Source organism: Lytechinus variegatus, chromosome 13 (genome assembly GCF_018143015.1).
Source record: "Lytechinus variegatus isolate NC3 chromosome 13, Lvar_3.0, whole genome shotgun sequence".
Classification (NCBI taxonomy): Eukaryota; Metazoa; Echinodermata; class Echinoidea; order Temnopleuroida; family Toxopneustidae; genus Lytechinus; species Lytechinus variegatus.
In genome coordinates, this window is record NC_054752.1 from 12,878,356 (window position 1) to 12,900,239 (window position 21,884).

The 21,884-nt window shown below is 35.9% G+C and overlaps 1 protein-coding gene across 2 annotated transcripts; it reads left to right on the forward strand.

The window, feature by feature from the left end:
- The first annotated feature begins 1,131 nt into the window (after window positions 1-1,131).
- Window positions 1,132-21,600, forward strand: LOC121426739 (inositol hexakisphosphate kinase 3-like). Of its 2 annotated transcripts, XM_041623120.1 has the most exons (7): window positions 1,132-1,192; window positions 2,467-2,633; window positions 3,041-3,226; window positions 4,805-5,051; window positions 5,989-6,176; window positions 14,748-14,923; window positions 16,416-21,600. In XM_041623120.1, exons 3-7 carry the CDS (start codon window positions 3,052-3,054, stop codon window positions 17,280-17,282), a joined length of 1,653 nt encoding a protein of 550 aa, XP_041479054.1. In that variant the 5' UTR covers window positions 1,132-1,192; window positions 2,467-2,633; window positions 3,041-3,051; the 3' UTR covers window positions 17,283-21,600. The 2 variants fall into 2 exon arrangements, with proteins under 2 accessions (XP_041479054.1, XP_041479053.1); XM_041623119.1 differs by having other exon boundaries at window positions 2,467-3,226.
- Window positions 21,601-21,884: the final 284 nt, after the last annotated feature.

The window sequence follows — 21,884 nt, forward strand, 5'->3', positions numbered from 1 at the left end:
CTATTTTGAACAAACATACATAATAGATGCTGACGTTGCTGGCCGTCCATAGTTGAGATTGATCGGATCAATCGCAACCCTTTGCAAGACGAGGCCCTGAGCGGATCACCTTTTTTTCACAAAGACCTCTCAGCTGTTCATTGTAATTTGACGGAAATTTTTCAATAGATTTGCTATGTTGTAGAATCCGTCCCTGCATGCCATAATTGCAAAAAAAAATCGCTAAATGACTGTTTTCAGTCATTATTTTGGATAGTGACGGTGGGCCTGGCTTTCAACATTTTTTTTAAATCACATTTTTAGATACCTACTGTAATACCTATTATCATCATCATTATTATTATTATTATTTCCATTGTCCACAACTTGATGTTCTGTTTGTATATTAAACAGCAACCGGACTTCTTCCAGAAATCTAGGGTTATTGTTCTATATTCTATCAAATGGGTCCTCTTATTATTATTATTATTTCCATTGTCCACAACTTGATGTTCTGTTGGTATATTGAACAGCGACCGGACTTCTTCCAGAAATCTAGGGTTATTGGAAAGCTGCCAATTAATAATAATACATTAATTAATTAATAATAATAATAATGATTATTATTATTATTATTATTATTATCATTATTATTATTATTATTATCATTATCATAAGTAGTAGGCCTAGTAGTAGTAGTTGTAGTAGTAGTAGTAGTACTAGTAGTAGTCGTAGTATATAGTAGCAAAATTATTATTATTATTATTATCATTATTATTATTATTAGTGTTATTATTATTATTATTGTTAATAATAATCATCATTGTTTGTTTCGCGGTACCGGACGACTATGCCCAGTGACCTATCGACCCCGCCCACTATAGCTGCCACGCCCTTCCACTCGGGACTGAGATACGTTGTTCCCGGACGTTGTTTCCCTGGCCAGTTCGTTGAATTCAGTTGAATCAGTGCTATTTATATTTTCAGGTTGTGTAAATGCATTTCAATAACAATACCATGTTTATGATTTTAATTTGCATGTAATACCCGGAATAAATATAAGTTTTTTATTTCAAGATCCCCCCCCCCCTCGAGCTCCCCGTACGTACCGTAGCTGGCGGCAGCAGAGCTAGAGAGGGCAGCAAAGCACGTAGCGTTTGCATTCATTCACTGTTGCTGTTAGTTAGGCCGGGACACAAAGCCTGAGTTGGATGTAAGTTTTATCTGTTTAATAATATTGTAACTTGAATTTATAAATATATACCGACATAAAATAGATCTGTACATTGTCATACATTATTTGATTCAGGAAGCGAGAGATAATTCGATATCGTCTAACGACGCGACAGCGTTTGCGTTGAATTGTTGTGCCATACAAACGCACCCTACAGTACACTGCCTGCTAGCTACGCCGTACCCGATACGGTTGTACTACGTCTACGGGTACACTCGAACGCTTCGTACGGAGACTGGTCGGGCTAGATTCGACCGGTAAACGCTACGGCTATGCGGTATGCCTATGACTGTGTAGCTGTGAATCAGCCGCGGCCTAGCCTAGCCAGGAGGCTTCTAGTTCTAGAGAGTAAAAATCATTTACTAACGTAAGGTTACTCTCATAGTCAGACTCATACTCATACGAAGCCAGGTCTTCTCATTTGTGTGTAGACTACCACTAGGCACTAAAAAAAAAATCCTGAAACTTTTGCCCCCAAGATTTCTAGTATCTACTTTAAAGATCTAGCCCTATCTATCATGTACATGGGATACAATTTCATTTCCGACATTTCTATGCTATGGATTTTATTTTTTTGATAAGAATTCATCAAAAAAATGAGAAAAATATGAAAAGAAGGAAGAGACTTGCCCGATGTTTACGCCGCCATCTTGTTTTCTATTGTTCTTCACCCACGATACGGTTGCTTGCGTCGCGTAATTCATTATCCGATCTAAATCAGAATATAGATTAAAGATTGCAGAATAGAGATTACTTTAGAGATTGTTCCAGCAAGCAGATATATTAGAGACTGCAGTTTTAGAGAATAATGTAGAGAGTTACAGAATTTTAATAGAGCTACAGAAAAGTATACTACATCAGTTTGCAGCATTTATATTATCTTCATCTTCAGAGTATAGTCGCCATCAGACTCACTCATGTATTTGTCAACCAAGTAATCATCTTTAATTACTAAATGTATATATGAACTGTACATCCTGCATCTATTGGTCTCATTTAAGTCTGGTTGAAAGTAAAAGAGCATAAGATCCAACGACACACAACACAACTTTATTTGTAGGAAGATATGCTCAGAAGATGTGCTTTACTTTGTGGTCATCAATGTATGTTAGATATTGTGTGTGCGATTGCGTTTGTGTCACAATGTACATGAAAGAGTCATCATTGCTAACTTAGCCTACATGTAGGTCCATACTGAAAAAAATGAATGTCCTTTATAATCCTTATATTATATAATATGTTTATTTTCACAGAGGCTACTGAGAAAGAAAAATTTGACCCAGCCAGAACTTAAAATGAAGAGGGACAGAAATGTATAGATGATTGCCTCGGTTTCTGATGCACAACAGCAATGGCCCCTGAAAGCAAGCAGTGCAATGACCTTTGACATTCCTAGATTTAATATAGCGTGAAAATACATGTAACTCATTATGCATTATCTATTTTTCTGAATATAATTAACTCAAATCTATTTTTCAAACTTATTAAAAACTGCTACAGACTGTAATTCATAAGAGGAAATGTGAATGCTGTGTGAAATGAACAAGATTTTATGAAAGTTTTGTTACATGTACATACTTTTTTTTGTGTGTGTGATTGTTACAATATCATTTAAAGGAACCCATATTTCTATGTCTAGCACCCCTCAACCTTCAATTTTTGAGAATTTGTCTATAAGACATGAATTAGTGCCTTTCAGATTAAAAACCAATTATTGGATGAAAAGAGATCTTGTTTTAAATTGGAAAAAGAGGAAAAATCAGAAAGGGACCAGAAAAGATGGCTAAGTGAATGTTTATTGAAGGTCATTGCTGCAACTGCTATTAGGGTGGAGAACAATGGCCTTGCCAGAAGGGGGTGTTCCTCTGACACCCTTCATTCATCAGGTCGGAGGTCACAGGGGAATCCTGCTGTATGATACACGCTCGATCTGTAAGCCAATGTTTGAGAGGGAGATTCAGAACTATCGCTACTTGGCTCCGATCATGGGGGACTTCATACCAAAGTTCAAAGGTCAGTTATACATGAATGTAATTTATATGTCATCATAACCAGTTTATTTGTGACCAGGGCATTAGAGTGGCAAGTATTCGAACAACATTTTTAAATGTATTTATTGCATTGAGAAAAATTCCTGGCCCAATCAAAAACTTTAAAAACAAATGACTCTGCCCCTAAATGAATTGCTACATGTATTGCCAGTTGTGGTAATCATATCCAAACAAATTGGAAGAGAATCCAATTAAGTGATCACCCATGTATATGTATACATGTAATTAAAATATTTTCCTAATGATTCTGGTAGACAGTGTGTAGTTGCTGAGAAATGACAAAACGGCGTGGCAATCCAGTTTAGGTGTTGAATATTTTTCCAAGCAATGAATGATATAATAATGCACTGTCCCCCATCTGTAGTGTGTGTAGGTGACATTCATTTTTCAGCCTTAAAAAGAGTTCATGATTTCATAAGTAGTTAGGTTTGTATGAACTAATAAAATCAACCAGATCAGGTAAATGTTAAATCTTTATTGAGTTATGAGCAACTTTACAAATGACTGGTGACCCTATCTTTAAGTAAATGGAAATCTGGTGTGTATCACTTTTAGCACAAGAAAGGATCACCAGTCGTGGTAAAGCCGCTCGAAATTTGCAGGCAGCTATGTGAGCTGGAGATCAGCTTGGAATGAAGGTGCAAGGAGTTTTGAGAAAAGCAGAAAATAAGCTCTGGAAGCGAAGTGTTTACAGAGGAAAACACAAGATGCCCAAATGAAGCAGTCAAGTCCAAGGCATTCCTTGCCAAAATTTCACTGGAGTCTGTTTCTCCAGGTTCGGCTTATTCAGTTGTCAATAAATCATAGCGTAAATAATTAACTTAAAGGGGAATCCAACCCAAATAAAAACTTGTTTTTGTAAGGAAAAGGAAAATCAGACAAGTTGATTGGTAAAAGTTTTAACAATATGGACAAACAACAAGAAAGTTATGAATTTTTAAAAGTTGTAAATATTGGTAATCACTATACCCATGGAGACTTCAAATTGGCCGCATATGGGATGTGATAGTGATGTAAGGCAAGGACTACTCTTCCATGTACTCCAATACACATTATGGCTGAAATGTCATTTTTTCCAAAAGTTTTATTTCAAATTATATTTTCTTTCATGAGGACATAAAACAATATACTCCCTGGGTTATATTTAGATTACTGCCCCAGGGGAATGGGTATTTAGGAGAAAACCACAAATCCCTGATAATAAAGTACATGGCCTATGGGAGAGTTGTCCTTGCCCCTTGTCATAACTTACTCAATTGCCAATTTGAAATCTACATAGTATTAGTGATCTCAATTTTAAAGCAGCTATAACTTCCTTATTACTTGTCCGATTTCTTTCAAACTTTCACCATTCTGTTTAATTTATTTTTCTCCTTCCCAACACAACTTTTATGGCCAAGGCTGGATTCCCCTTTAATTCCCACTAATTCTGGAACATGATAAATCAGCCATGATCATCATGGGAGAAATACATGCATTCATTGAAAGATGTACAGTTAACAGAGTACGCTGATGTATTAATAGATTATTTATCTTGTAGGCATTGTTGAAGTTGTGATCGAGAAGGACAAGGAAGGCAAAGTTGAGTACCGGGCAGTGACAGCGCCCTCGTTTGACCTGAAATGCAAGAAATCAACAAACATTCAGTTGTCTTCTGTGAACTCAACATGCAATGTGACTGATGCCAGGAACAGAGGGAATGATGTTAATAATCTTAAAAGAAATGTAGCTCAGTGGTTCAATGGCCATTGTGTTCAAAATAACAACAAAAACTCCTCTTGTGAAAGGTAAATGCACACACCATTTTCCCTTTTTTTAAGAAAGGTGATGAATATGATGATGGTGAAAATGATGAGCAGTGATGTTGATAGTGATAATAATGATAGCGATGATGATGATGTGGTGGTGGTGGTGGTGATGATGATGATGATGATGATGATGTGTCGGTGGTGGTGGTGGTGGGTGATGATGATGATGATGATGGTAATGATAATGACAGTGATGGTGATCTTGATGATAATGATGAGGATAATGAGGATGATGATGATAATGATAAAGATGATGAAGATGATCTTGATGATAATGATGATGAGGGTACTACTGCTGCTGATGATGATAAAGATGATCTTGATGATGATAATGATGATGACAGTGATGTGGTAATGATGATGGTGATGATTATGATAGTGATGATGATGATGACGATGATGATGATGTGGTGGTGGTGGTGATGATGATGATGATGATGTGGTGGTGGTGGTGATGATGATGATGATAATGATGACAGTGATGGTGGTGATGATGATGGTGATGATGATGATTGATAGTGATGATGATGATGATGATGATGATGATAGTGATGATGATGATGATTATGATAGTGATGATGATGATGATGATGATGATGATGTTGATGACCGTGATAGTAATGTTACAGTGGTGCTCAAAATCTAGTGAACCCCATCAGAAAAATTAACATTTAAAAGCACCCAAGTTCTACCACTTTTATATTGTCAGGTGACGAAATACACTTTCTATATACCGGTAGTATGTTTCCCTGGGCTCTCCAAATATTGTATTGTCGTTGTCTACATTGTACAATCAACACTTTGTATGAAGGAGTGCATTTTATCGTGGGGTTCAATAACTTAAATGTATGAGCACAATTGTATGATGAATGTAACAATTTTTTTCCTCCACTCCCAACCTCTACGCTTTTGTCAGAATATCTTTGAACCATCAGTGCCTTGATGACATTAAAGAAGCAACCAAAGGGAAGGTGTTTGAAGATGTTACAGAGTACTCCTACCAAACCAGGGGTAACGGTCTCAACCCATGGAGTCTATGGGTCCATCAGTTAGACCTGCAGAAACTAAATATGGGAGAAAACAGACCCTTCAACACACGCCAAGGTATTTTCAGCGTTTTGTTCTTTCCTTTTCCCAAAGTTTGAAGGACTTCCTGGTGAAAATACCTGGGGCCTGTTGCATAAAACTTTTTACCTGAGAAAACTCTGGTAAAAACTGAAAACTAAGGTTAGTATGATTTCTGCCATTGACTTTAACACAGGGCAAAACCTCTGGTAAAAACAACCTGAGTTTTCTCAGGTAAAAAGTTTTATGCAACGTGCCCCAGTAGATTGACGTTCTAAAGTCTTCAGAATATTCTAGGAGGTCACTTTCTTAAGATGGTGTACCGTACTTTGAAGCCTTATACTTATTGATTCCCTCCTCTCAATTTGTATTGGTGTCCCTGTTTACTCTTTTATGTCGTTTATAAACTTTCCTATTTGTATATCAATTTTCTTTGTTTTTATGAAATTGACCAGCTTACATTGCATCTTATTTTAATCATTCTAAACTTCGATGTACCGGTATGTTGTAAATATTTTGTATTGGTTGTATAAAAATTGCTGGAAAAATTTTTTTTCCTACAGACGTGTACAAGATATATGGCTGGAACAACTTAATTTCATTAATCTCGGGGGGGGGGGGGGGGGTAATGTAACAAATGACAGTATATTCAATATAAGTGAAGCCCTAAACAATGATATTTCTTGGTGCAATTTTTTTTTCAGGGTTTAAATTTTATAACATACATGGTATCACAGGCACAGATCTATGACAAATGTGACACTGCTGCTCAGGCATTTTATAACTTAAATCAAGATGCAATATTTGCCTCTCTGTACCCAATACAAAGAGAGAAATGTGAAGAGTTAGTTACAGTGCAAGCTGAATTTAAAGCTAAATGACAGTAGTTGCAGTAAAACACTGATTTCGTGAGAAAGTCTGTAAAACAAAGGTTAAGTATTACTATATCATTGTCGATCTAGATCTGGTACAGTTACATAAACTGAACTTTGTAGAATCATAAAATTTAAGCCGCAAAACAGTCACACTGAAGATCGCCAACACAGATAGGCACATGTGGACAGTGTATATTATATTGCTGGAATAAAGACCCGACAGAAGTGCTGGAATCCACGCTTATTTTGCTTATTCCAGAATCCTTAGGCACATATTTTGTATTCATATGAACAGAAACTTGGGTGGTCATTATATTGGATTCTGTAAAAAAGTCATTTTGAGATCGTTACCACAACTGGCATTTATCTTTTAGGGTGGCAGCTGGCTACCCTCAAGAATTACAAAGTACGACCCTGTTCATTGACTAGTGCGCAGAGTGGTAACGAGATACTGGGGTCCCTTGCACTGTGCTCTGTCAAATGTTCAGAGTTGCTTTTTGATGAATGTGACTACAGACAAGATGGACATGTCAAAGACCACTATAGCAACATAACATGTACATGTAGGACCATAGCAAGGTTCAAAACAATGGTACTGGTAAATTGCCAATTCGTCTATCCCTAACTCGTCCACTCACCACACGGCTTAAAGTCATTTAGTCTCATGCCATTCCGTCCATCAACATTTCGTATAACAATCGTTTGGTCCAATATCCATTTGGTCCAATCATCACTTCGTCTAATCACCATTTCATCTATGACCATTTCGTCTCATAACCAGATGGTCTAATATTCATTTTATTTTCATTCATTTTTCTTAATTAGCACTTAATCCAATTAGACTGAATGGTATATGGACTAAATGGCTATTGTGCCAACTGCTTATTAGACGAAATGATGAGTGGACGAATTGGCATTTAGACCATGTGGATAGTGGACAAACAGATGGTAGACCAAATGATAGTAGACGAGTTGGTAATTGGACGAATTGGGATTAGACCAGTTGAAAATAAACCAAAACAATATCCCTGGATACAAATCTATTTCACAATAGTTGGGAAAGTGATTTTCTGATTTCCTTTAAAAAATGAATACGAAGAGAAAGTATTTGTTCTTTATGTTTCATGTGAAAATTCATGGAATTTAAAACCTTTTCCAAATGGAATTCATTGCTGTGTACAATTTCATGACAAAACAGAATTTTAATTTTAGATCAAGATTAAACGGAATTACAGGTTTCAGAAACGGAAAAGATTTTTTTAAAATAAAAAATCACTGTCTGTACAATAGAAGTGTGTCTATGTGCACTAGCCTTTTATACAATACAAATTCTCCTGTAGAATAGTCTGAATATAAAGGTGAGAATGATTGAAGGATACCAGTAAAATGCATTGTATTCATGTAGCCTGGATCATTGACATCTTGTCATACATGTACATGTATATTGTTTATTAGAAATCTATGGACTGAAAAATGTCAGATGTTTTCAGGTCAAGGGCAGTTGTGTAGGGGATCTTCTTTTGTGCGAATATAAATTGTTGGTGTGTTGGTTAAAGTATATAGTCTGGTCAGTTAGCGGAATTATGTGGACACGGTGGACAAAAGCGTGATTTTTTCTCCAGACCTTTGTTTATGTATAAGAATTAAGAATGGGGTATGCTCCAAAAAATCTGGCTGCAGGAACAGTGAAAAAATGGGTGAAAATGTCAGAATTTATGAGTTCAGATTTGTCTGGTATATAGACTAGCGCTAGTGCAAAACTCAATAGCAGTGCATTATTTTGCATTGAATTAGTTCTTAAATTCAGACCTTTTTTGAACAGATCTTCTGTTTGTCCTTGCATCTCAATGCACCAAATATCTGAATGAAGATGCTAACCAAGCCGAAGGGTGACGGTGGAGGGGTTGAATGTTGGTGTGTGTGTACATATTTTGGTCTTGGGGTAAAGGTGTGCAAGACACATTTTTTGCATGTGTTGGAAATTGTGTTGCCATGGTAACAGTGTATTATTGCAAAAATAGGTAAAAATCTTGCAGTTAGAACCACTTCCTCTGTTTTTAACCGATTCTCATGAAATTTGGCACACACATTGGTCTTGAGGTGAAGATGTCTAAGACACACTTTTGTGTGTCTTTCAGAAATCTTGTTGCCATGGTAACAACATATTATCTGGTGAAAATTGGGGAAAAATCTTACAATTCAAACTGCTTCATCAGTTTTCAATCAATTCTAATGAAATTTGGCACACACATTGGTATTGAAGTAAAGATGTACTAGGCACTTTTTGTGTGTGTTTCAGAAACTGTGTTGTCATGGTAACAAAATATCATATGGCAAAATTTAGGTAAAAAACTTGCAATTTGAACTACTTCATCAGTTTTGAACCAATTCTCGTGAAATTTGGCTCACACATTGGCCTTGTGGTAAAGATGTGCAAGAACCTTTTTTTGCATTTGTCAGAGAGTGCATTACCAGGGGCCCGTTGCATACAACTTTTTACCTGAGAAAACTCAACCTTAGTTTTCAGTTTTTACCAGAGTTTTCTCAGGTAAAAAGTTTTATGCAACGGGCCCCAGGGTAGCCACATATGATAGCCAGAAATGTAGGAAAACTTATTGTGGATCAAACTTCCTCCCCTGTTTTTAGTCAGTGCTCATAAAAATTGGAAGAAATATTCATCTTAGGGTAAAGATTCATATTGAATTCTAAATGTCTTCTCTGCATTAAAATGTGGGGGTATTAATCACCTTCATTAATATTTCTGGGTTGGGGGAAGGGGCAGGATTAGTCCTTTAAATCTGACATCAAAGAAGGTTAAAGGCAGTGGCCATTAGAAACATAAAAATGATAAAACACTCTTAAAAAACGCATCCCCTTAAGGGCATATAGGCTGGAGGTACACTGGGTGAATATGAAACCTTCCGCTGAAGCAGAGGAGTTCCAACACTGGCAAGCAAAACAAAATGTGTACCCTTCTACTTTCAACAGCTGATTTTCCAAACCTTAGTTCCACCTCCCCAAGATGTGCACCCCTCCCCATACCACTTTTAGTTCTACTTCCCCATGCTCAAACCAGTCTACACCTTTGTCCCTCAGGGGTCAATGCATTTTTAAAGCTAGACATTACTCTTTTTTTGGGGGGGGTGGGGTCTTTAGAAAATGACCTCATTAAAATTACAGTTAAAGGATTATGACTAGGAACTTAACCCCCCCCCCCCCGAAAAAATAGGGGGCTGATAATACTTTTTAGCAGAAAATGCCCTCCCCCCCCCCCCTTCAAAGGTAAGAAGAGTCCTTTGCACTTCAGACCATTCATTTGAAGCTTAATGCATTCTGATTTGATAAAAAAATTGTTTACAGTACCTAATTAACCATTGTTTATTTATATTCTCCTACTCAGTCTTTTATTCATATTCATATTCCGTTCCTACTCTTTCTTTTTAACTTTCACATCACTCTTGATTTTGAGCTTCACCATGCCATCTCCTTCTGTTTCCTGTCTCTCTCTAAGTAATTGTTTTGTAAAACTTAATTGTATCACCTAGATGTTATGTTGAATATTAATGCTGAGTGCAGAAATAAAATGAAATAAAAAAATAAAAGTATATTTTTTCTGACATATTTTAAAGTGTACCTTTAATCATGCAACTAATTATTATAGAAATATAAATACATACAAAAATATCTGCACTTGTTTTAGAAATTCACTTGCAAATCCATGACTCAGTAACATACCATATCAAAAATATACCTATGTGCACAATAGATTTTAGCCTTATATTTTCTTTCATTTAATTTTTTCAGTATATTTCTGTGACAGCCCCTGCTTCATGCTTCAAATAAAACATTGATTAATTGGACACCGAAACTTTTTTTTCAAAGCAGAATGTTTGAGGCTTTAAATCAATATGCTGAAGTGTAAAGGATTTCCCTTTTTTTTGGGGGGGGGGTTAAGTCCTTAGTCGTTATAATTTCATTTTAATCTTAATGTGGCAATTTTTTAAAGCCCCCCCCCCCAATAAAAAATGTAAGGGGTGTTTTTTTTAAGACTGTTTAAGTTCCTCATGGTCATGGCCTTTAACCTTCTATATTTTTATGTTGTCAGTTTAAGGACCTTCTCCGCCCCCGCCCCCCAAAAAAGCCTATAAATATTATTGAAGGTGATTAATACCCTGCGCTATTATATGACGTTATAAAGGGGAATCAAACCCAAATAAACACTTGTTTTTAGAGGAAAATGAAAAATCAGACAAGTTTATAGGTCAAAGTTTGAACAATATCGGACAAACCATAACAAAGTTGTGAACATATTAAAGTTATAAACATTGCATGTAATCACTATACCCATGAAGACTTCAAATTGACCGCATATGTGATGTCACAGTAATTTAAGAAGGCAAGGACCACTCTTCCATGTACTGGAATAATTAATTAGCTAAAATTTCTTTTTTCAAAAGTTTTACTTCAAATTATATCTTTCTTTCATGAGGACATAAAACATACTACCGGTTTATATTACGGCGCCAATGGAATAGGGATTTAGGAGAAAAACAAAAATCCTGATAACTACTAGTCTTATGGGAAAGTTTACATAATAGAATAATTTACATAGATATACATGTACATGTAAGTAATGATAATTATATAAAATAAAATGCAGTGGCCAGCTATCATAAGCAAGTTGTCCTTGCGGCCCCACCCCTTGTCATAATTTACTTACCCGGTTGCCAATTTGAATTCTACATACTAGTAGCCTTAGGGATCTTAATTTTAAAGCAACCATAACTATATTCCGCTTGTCCGATTTCTGTAAAACTTTCACCATTCTTATTTTTCTCCTTTTCCATGCACACAACATTATGACCAAGGCTTGATTCCCTTTTAATACTGAATATGAATCTTTACCCAAAATGAATATTTGTGTCAACTTTTATGAGCACAGGCTGAAAACTGAGAAGTAGACTGATCCACAATGAGTTTTCCCCATATTTTTGGCTAAATGTGGTTACCAAGGCAATGCACTCTCTGACAAAAGGTTCTTGCACATCTTTACCTCAAGGCCAATGTGTGAGCCATAATTATTTCATGAGAATTGGTTCAAAACAACAACAAAAAAAAAACTGATGAAGTAGTTCAAATTGCAAGGTTTTTACCTAAATTTTTTACCTAAATATAATATGTTGTTCCCATGGCAACACAATTTTGGAAACACACACAAAAAGTGCCTTGTACATCTTTACTTCAATACCAATGTGTGTGCCAAATTTCATGAAAATTGATTGAAAACTGATGAAACAGTTTGAATTGTAAGGTTTTTTTCCCCAATTTTCACCAGATAATATGTTGTTACCATGGCAACAAGATTTCTGAAAGACACACAAATGTGTGGCTTAGACATCTTCACCTCAAGACCAATGTGTGTGCCAAATTTCATGAGAATCGGTTAAAAACAGAGGAAGTGGTTCTAACTGCAAGATTTTTACCTTATTTTTGCAATAATACACTGTTACCATGGCAACACAATTTCCAACACATGCAAAAAATGTGTCTTGCACACCTTTACCCCAAGACCAAAATATGTACACACACACCAACATTCAACCCCCTCCACCGTCACCCTTCGGCTTGGTTAGCATCTTCATTCAGATATTTGGTGCATTGAGATGCGAGGACAAACAGAAGATCTGTTCAAAAAGGGTCTGAATTCAAGAACTAATCCAATGCAAAATAATGCACTGCTATTGAGTTTTGCACTAGCGCTAGTCTATATATCAGACAAATCTGAACTCATAAATTCTGACATTTTCACCCATTTTTTCACTGTTCCTGCAGCCAGATTTTTTGGAGCATACCCCATTCTTAATTCTTATACATAAACAAAGGTCTGGAGAAAAAATCATGCTTTTGTCCACCGTGTCCACAAGTAGGGCATTTTTTACGCTAACAGACCAGACTAATAGGAATGATTGGTGTCCATCTTATTTGTGTCAATAACGAGGGATCAATGAGTGGTTGTGATTGATGTCGAATCAGAGAATGCTGGTACATCAAGTACTTCTCTTTACGCCACCTTAGACTTGCCCCGGTTCCTGTCCGTCAGCCCGGTTCCATGACATAAGTTCTGGGCCCCGTCTTACATGCGATTGATTCGATTAATCACAACTATGGACGGCCAGCCACGTCAACATCTTTTATGCATCCTTGTTCAAAACATTTTCTAGCTATGATGTATATTCATGCATTCATTGTTTTCTTGAACATTCACTGTGCTTCTCTCTGTTTACAAAGGGCATTGTGCAAATTTCTTGTAAAAAAAATTATGACTCTGATGGATTTCCATAGAGTTACAATCGATTGCATCAATCGCAACTCTTTGTAAGATGGGGCCCAGGTGACAATTGCTCCGCGCTGAAGTCCACACGCTAATTAAATGACCAACTTCAACCCTGGCTTTAACACTGCTGTATACCCTATTCTAAACCTAACATAATATCCTGTTGCAGCCGTAACCCTACATTTTAGATGGAATTAAGCCCGGAGCGATTGTCGCAGGAGCAAATGTGGTGTCACCTTCATTCCATCTGTCCACACATTCTTTTATTATGGTTTCAAGCAATGAAGATTATCATTCATTCGGTCTGAATTCAACAAATGAAAAATAATGAATACTGCTCTAACTAAAACATCCACAATACATTGATGAGGATATCCATATTCTTCAGTGGCCTGTTACATGAAACTTGTTATAATTAATTTTCAATAACATGTAGGGCTGCTGAAATAATGTAGTTCAATTTGATTGGGTGATATGATAACAAATTTTTATAGACATTGGGGATTGTTATTATAACAAGTCTTTTTTGAAACAGGACACAGAAGATTGTGTCTGCACTGGGTTTTGGAGACTTCAGTGAATCTTTGATTCTTAATTTTGTTGTGGTTTCTGCATTATCGCTGAAGAATAAATAACATTTTTTGGTTGTACATGTAGGTAAAAAACACTCGCAAATATACTTTTTCTAATTGAGAGACTGTAGTATGTGATAATAGTAGACAGATTTTCTAGGTGTCTGTACCCCACATTCAAATACGAGTGAAGTTCAAATCACAGTTAATTATACATGTGTATTGCTTATTTGCGATTAGTGGGAAATCCATGTCTTGTATTACATTACATAATATATGTTCATTCAAGTAGATCTATTTAGTATACATGGGAGAGCCAGCCATCCTACATTGTATGAGAAATGTAGTGAAGGTTCAGTAACCTTTGTTCTTACTTCATTGGCAATTGTTTATTGGCTTGCCTATACTAGATATTCAATACTGCCGCTATAGGTTGGAATCTATAGTGGGCACATAAAGGTCATTGCCATTTGCAGTCACTGGTGCTGCCCCCCTACATCACTACCCCCACTCATCAGTTTTAAAAGAGAGTTATATGTTGGGAGAGAAATAGGAAAAAATTGCAAAGGGCGCAGGGCAAATTCATCCCCCAAATGCCCAAAAGAACAATGGAAAGCTAAAAAAAAAGTGCACTGGAATTTCCTGTAGGGTCCCATGTAAATTTTGCAGTGTAAAAATTTTGGATGGTTTGCTCAAATGCCCTAGATTTTTTTATTAATTTTTCCTTGGAAGACAAATCCTGTAAAATTTAACAAAATTAAAGTTGTTTGCTAATATATTGGATGAAATGCAATACCCTATTCCTGTTCTTTTTTGTCTTGATTGACAGACTACATGCTCCTGGAGAATGTGACAGTAGACTACCAATGCCCATCCATCATTGACCTGAAGATAGGTACCCGTTGCTATGGTGATGACCTTTCAGAGGAGAAGAAACAATTGAACATTGCAAGAGCCCTCGACAGCACCACCAACAAACTAGGAGTACGATTTGGAGGCATGCAGGTATCCTCATCTTTTAGAGGATTTTCCTTATATTAAAGGGTTTAACTTTATACTTACACAATTTGAAGTAATTGGATTAATGTAATTTCAGGGAATTAGATCAAAGGTCATTTGTGGTCAATATTTCAAAATAGAGTTTTTTCAGGATCACTTTATATAATGCAGAGTTGCTAATTTTCCGGATTTTTTCCTTTGCTGAAAAATATTCGGAAAAAAAAATCGATTGTCAAAGTGAAATCCGTAAAAATTTCCCCTCCAAATCTTGTCACGGAGTTCGCTACGGAGAGCACAATTTCAATTTTGGATGGCCAATTTGCGCAGACGGAAAATTATTAGCGTTGTGCGCAGCATGAAGTTTAGCTGGTACTGTACTTGCACGGTACGCGCGAGCAATACATTGTAGCAGTTGCAAACGCTGCCCTATACCCTGCAGGGATACGGGTGTCAGCGCTATCCCAGTCGGGCGATCGCCCGGTAGAACCGCTCGAAGCACGGCCCGGTGTGGCTGCAATTGCCTGCTGCTGCGTGAGTGATTGGTTGTCTGCCGCGGGATTTCAGCTGAAAACCTATTTGCTACCATGAAATATGTGTTCTCTGGTGCGTATTCATCAATTCATATGTGTGAACTATCCATCATTTTGATAGAAATTGTGATTTATGGATTTTCAATAGTATAGGATTGTCTTGTTGATGAGTACAGTGAGTGAAAAAGGGCACCCCAGCTGCTACATACACCCGTCCCGAGTCGCACCCATTGGCCGCAGCATATTAACCCGCAGCAGGTTAACCCGTACCGTAATGAGTACGGGTTACATGATTTTTTTTTTTTGAGCACCTTTCTTGCCTATGATATGAAGTTTATTATGTCATTAATTATTTGTTATGTACTACTGTAGATTAATGATTTCAGCCCTCTAAAGAATAAGAAAACGTTCCAGCTTCAGGGGGCTTCGCCCTGGAACCCCGGCCTGGGATTTCAGGATTTTTTTGAGCTATCAGTTAGCATCTCTGATAATGGCAAGTCTGGTTTAAGGGTCTTGTTGATTAGTTCTTTTTTTTTCTTTGGATATTTCTGTCTACTTTTGCTATTATGATTCCTTATTTTGGTTGCAGGAGCTTGATAGCTCTGATAAACACACCCAAGGGGACCATAGGTATGGTGATTTCAGATTGAAAATATGTACTTCCCATTAAAGTATTCATTTTGAATTGAAAGCATTGTGGTTGCATAGTTATGACTTTTGTCTTTGATACTGGGGGCCATGGGTTTGAATCCCAACCATGGCGTAATTACCTTAAGCATGAAATTGATCCACTATATGCTGCACTGAAAATCTAGGCATGGGCATCAGCACAGAGGGGTACATCTATTGCTCCATCCCCCCCCCCCCCCTAATCACAAAAAATAACCTTTGCGCCGACGCCCATGAAACCAGGTGAGGTAAATAGGTACATAATTGTTATGTTTTTTAATTGATTTCGTTTTATGTAGATTTACCAAGCCGACAAAGGCACGTACGTCTGCTGCAACAAGAAATACGGGAACAAGCTGACGGAAGAGAACCTTCGCTATGAGGTAGGTAGGTTCGTTTATGACAAGCACCGACACAGTAAAAAGATACGAGCTTCGATCATCCAGCGCATTACACAACTCAAGGATCTCATCTCAAGCTTGAATCAGTACCGGTTCTTTGGCTGCTCGGTGCTTATCATATATGAGGGTATGCCGAAGGTGAGGAAGGGTGGTTCCAGGACAGTGGAAAATAATGGACAAGGTCCAGGAAAGGTGAAAGGCTCGGGGGATGTGGAGTGGACGCCGAGAGAAGATGATGGAAAGGATCGAGGCATCAGAGTGGTGAATGACCATAGCGGTGATGACAACACTAGAAAAGCCACAAAGGAAGCGGAAGGCTCAGGGAATGTTGACAGCTCAAGAGACATACATGGGTCAGGAGATGTAGTGTTCTCAAGGGAAGGAGATGGACAGGATCGGGGCATCAGACTAGAGAACGACCATGGCAGTGATGGCATCAATGTAAAAGACGCAAGGGAGGTCAAAGGCTCAGGGAATGTAAACAGCTACAGCTCAAGAGACGTACAAGGCTCAGGGGATGGCACGGAGGTGGACGGTTCAAGGAATGGAGATGGTAAGGTCAGGTTGGTGGAGGATGATGATAGCGACGATGATGATGACTACGATGAGGGGAATGTGTTGGTTAAGATCATTGACTTTGCCCACTCGTCATCGGTTGAAGTAGCAGGAATGGATGGGATACACTATGAAGGTGTCGATAAAGGTTTTCTGTACGGTCTAGAAACCCTTGTAGAACTGATACGCAAAGATCCCCTTAAAACGTAGGCCAAATACACAACCTCTTTCCTGTACTATTTGAAGGTACACACTTTTTGATATTTTGATATACTAAGGAACAGAGGAAAAAAATGAAAACTAATATATTGATAGAAAATCATATAATGACTTGTTTATTAGATGCTTATGAAGTAGATAAATATTGAAATGCATGTTATTCAATTTAGCCTTTGATTATAGATTACAGGTTTATTCTATGCTATGATGTTGTATTCAAATGCATTCCATTCAAAGTTTATGACTGATCAAATGATAGATAACAGTCTTATTTAATTCAAATAATATGGGAGAATTTTCTTTCCTACTCAACAAAATATTAAATAGTTGATTTGACAAATTTATAAACAGTTCAACGAAATACCTAAATCAATCATGATCTGTAATTAATAATTATTAATTGAAAATGCTGAATACATTCTCATTTGTAAATTTAAATTCAAGGTCAACTTTGAAAATCAAAATATATATTTTTCAAATCAAATTGGTTCTGATATAGTGATTGGCCTACAAAGATGATGAATTGTCCTCTCATTGAGCTCTATCAATTTCTCCTTCCTAGATTATTGATTTAATGATGATTCGGTGCAAGTATGGGTTGAAAACAAATTATTATGATTCAACAACTCGACTAACTTTAGCTTAGGGTTTAGCCGCTCTCGTTTGCTCATATAACTCATAACCGAGCTGGGTGTGCAGAGGTATTGTGGTTAAGTAGTTCAGTCACTGGACTCTTATTGATATAATGTTTGTTTATGGCCATGCATCTTACTCATATCAGTACTATCTTTTCTTCCTTTTTTTCCAACTGGCTTAGTATTGCATGTTGCCCCCCCCCCCTTCCCCAATTACTACAAGCAATATATATGTTGGTCCATACTATAATATGTAAATGAATGCAGGCTCAGATTATTAAGATATTAAATATGATTAATGGATTTTGTATCAAATGCTGTCAGATTAGTGCAGGCTGCATAAACATGAGCAAGAGGCTTGGAATATCATGGATATATGCAAAGATGGGGCTGATACAACCTTGCGCTGTGTTAACAAGTACTTTCATATTTTGGGTACATGCAATGGATAATCATAATTACAAATACAAACACATTTTCATCAAAATGAATGTTTTTGATAATGTTGGTTCTTCCTCATTTTTATCCTTGCGACTGTGCACCATATTGGACAGGGTGTGCTAAGAATGAAAGCACAACTTTCACCCTGTTCAACTTGCAGCCATGCAGACCTAACTCAGGCAGTTCTAATAACCAGAGGGATGAAAACAGAACAGAGGAGGCTCATAACATTTTTAAGCCATTCATGATTTTTTACTATTAAAAAAGTCATGAGACAATTTTTTGTTTTGCCTGGACATACTGCACAGTACACACTCAGATTAGTAATGTTTACATTGTTGAATGTTTAACTTTACATCTTGAGTGAAAAGATTCGGAGGTTAATGGATTATGATGTGAATATTAATTCAGGGAGATGCTGCCTTTTTGTATTTCACAATTTTTCTTTTGATATGATATATATTTTTTTCGCTGTTGGTCTTTGCATGAATGGCTCTGTGCCTTTCGATTGAATTAAAGTAAAAGTACATTGATCTTTTACTACTGCCAATTCTCATTCGCTTATATCTATGGATCCTGTTTATGTTTTCGTTACTAGAACAGTCTGGTGTTCATTATGTATTAGAACTGAACAGTAAATATAAGAATGCTTAGAGCATATACATGTATGTTAGGTTTTGGTAAATTTTCAGAAAAATTCATTAAGATCAATTTATCAATTCATTAAACAGATAAAATGAAATAATATTGTATAACATGATTTTTTTTATTGTGCAATGTAATATCTGATTTATATGTATGTATAAAGTTTGAAATTCAAAATGTTTAAAATGAAAGAAAAATGGTTCCCAATAAATTTACTATTTAACCATTCATCACAATATTTTTTTGGAAAAATAATACAGACAATACACATGTTTGCAAGAAGTAAGTGTTAAAAAAAGTGTTAGAAAAATTTCACATTGTTAAATGTATAACAAAAACTTCTGTGGTGAATTATTATATCACCATATGATACTAAATGAACTGACTTTACTTTTAGTTTGAACCAAATGTGAAATAATGAAAACTGACTGAAAATGAATGGATACTGAAAAACTGCTGAGATTGTGTGTTACCTTTACACACGACCCCAATTTTTCTGACACCCCCCCCCCCCCCCCCAACCCAATTCTCTAACACCCCCCTTTTTTCTCCCTATGATGTTATACTCTCCCTATTTCTTTTGTATTTTATTCTATGAAACATAAGATAATTCAATTTTTTGTATGTTTGACAATGACAAAGCATATATTTTTATTGAATTACAATAGGATGCAACAATGGTTATCTCAGATATTCAAAGAGGAATCATTCCTTGTTTCATATGACAAACAGGAAAAAATAGTAAAATATTTTGTAATTCATGTATTGATAAAAATCAAAAGAAATAGTTGTGGGTGATGTCATCAATTCTCCCACTTGCATACTGATAGACATGTAATGTGCATCTAGTTTGTGAAATGAAGCGATTCTAGTAACTTATTAAACTTTTTTATGTCACATCTGACCAAGAACAAATTCATTTTCAATATACATGTACATGTATCAGGCATGTATGTTAATAGCGAAGTATGGTGACTTCATGCACTACTCTTGTTTCTGTGTGGAAGCGTATGACCCATGGGTTAACCCAATGGGGTAAGGATGCAAATAATGATACCTGTACTAGCCTTATTTATATAGATTATTTACAATGCAATTTATAGAACAGTTCTTGTACATCATAATGCGTGATTATATATTTTAGTAAATTGTGTTTATCTTGTGAATCATGATTATAAATAGTGATATAGTTTATACTATTCAACGGTGAGTGTGTGATATTGCATGTTATAAATGAATCAATATTGACTTGTAATAAGCAATAGTTTTCTCATGTTTTTTGCAGCAAGTTAAATGATGCCATTGCCTTAACAAATGAAAGCCCATGTGCCATATTCTAGAGAAGGCATAGATGGAACTTGGATCCACATAAAGCACATGTACATGTAGGCCTATTTATATGATGAAGGAACAATTTTGTGTTGTTTCCAAATTCTATATTTCATATTTTCATATGACATGATGTGTGTATATGAGCAGTGCGTGACATGCCTAGTACATAGTATTTGTCCACATGCATCGTAACAATGTAATTTGAAAAATAAATTGCAAATTTAAAGAATTAAAAAGCAAAGGAGTTTCCCCAAAAGCCAGAGAAAGCTTAAAGAAGACAACATTGCCAATTTAAAAAAAAACAAAAAAGGTCAGTCAAATTTGTATTATTGCATGGAGTGTTCTTAGTGTTTATCAAACTAACGTTGATGAAATTATGTTTTTTGTTGCCGGTTCAGAACACTATTTTTACATCTCAGCGTCATAAATGCCTTTAATTACCATTACAATTTTTTTTTTCAAATAATCTTGTATTCATTTACTCTCGTTTATTTTTTTTATATATAATGGAATAGTAGCTATTGTATTTTTTATTCATTTCACACAAAATCTGTGGTGTTAACCATTTACATAGATGACCACATCATGACATGTTTACTCTGGTGTTAGATTTGTGGTGTTACCATAACACTTTTGTACTTGATATAATTTGAAGAGTATTTTTGAAGTAATAATGATTTGGGGCCCCTTTCATAAAACTTGTTATAAGAACAAATTTGCAATTAGCAGTTAAAAGCTACCAAAATCCTGCAATCTGATTGGCTGATATAAAATTTGCCACAGAAATTGTGCATTTGTTCTTATACAAGTCTCCATGAAACAGGGAAACTGGTTTGATATCTGTCTCCCTTCCCTCTGATGAAAATGTCTGTAAACTTTTTATGGAAACAGATTGAATTTTATTTTTTTTATGGATATTACATGAAATACAGGGTATCCTTCATGATGTTGGTTGACATTCTCAGATATTTTTCATGAACATTTAGAATATCAAAAGTGAACCTGAGGTTTACAAGTATTTAGTGTTTCTAATTAATTAAATTAGTCACATGGTTTTATTCTTTTTTTCTCTCTAAAGTAGTATTAAGGACAATTTTTTATAGCAGATAATCAGATTTGATGCCGTTGTTTGCTTTTGCTTGTAAGCTGATTTTGTTTTGCCTTGAGATATTGATTAAGACAGTCCAAGCCTTATTCACTAAATCTGCAAAGTATGTACAATGTTCAATAAAACCAAAAAAAAATAATGTCCGAAATACATGAAATATGTATAAATAAGTATGAAATAGAATAGTTACCCACTTACCCCCCCCCCCCCCGCCAAAAAAAGATAGATAAATGAAAATCAATGATAAAGAAAATAACAAAAAATAGAAAAAAATACAGCTGTTTAATGAATTCAACTCAAAATGCCATTGATTGGCATTCATATTGATACATTGTGGATCTCTTTCATTTGATACTATCTCTTTAAAGCAGCTCAAATATAGATGAAATAATGTTTCTCTTGTGATGTTTTGCAAATTATCAGTTTTTCATG

Coding starts and splice junctions, on each gene's coding strand:
- LOC121426739 (XM_041623119.1), top strand. CDS start 3,052: ATGGCCTTGCCAGAAGGGGGTGTTCCTCTGACACCCTTCATTCATCAG. Junction 5,052..5,988: donor AAAAACTCCTCTTGTGAAAG/GTAAATGCACAC, acceptor CGCTTTTGTCAG/AATATCTTTGAACCATCAGT. Junction 14,924..16,415: donor TACGATTTGGAGGCATGCAG/GTATCCTCATCT, acceptor CGTTTTATGTAG/ATTTACCAAGCCGACAAAGG.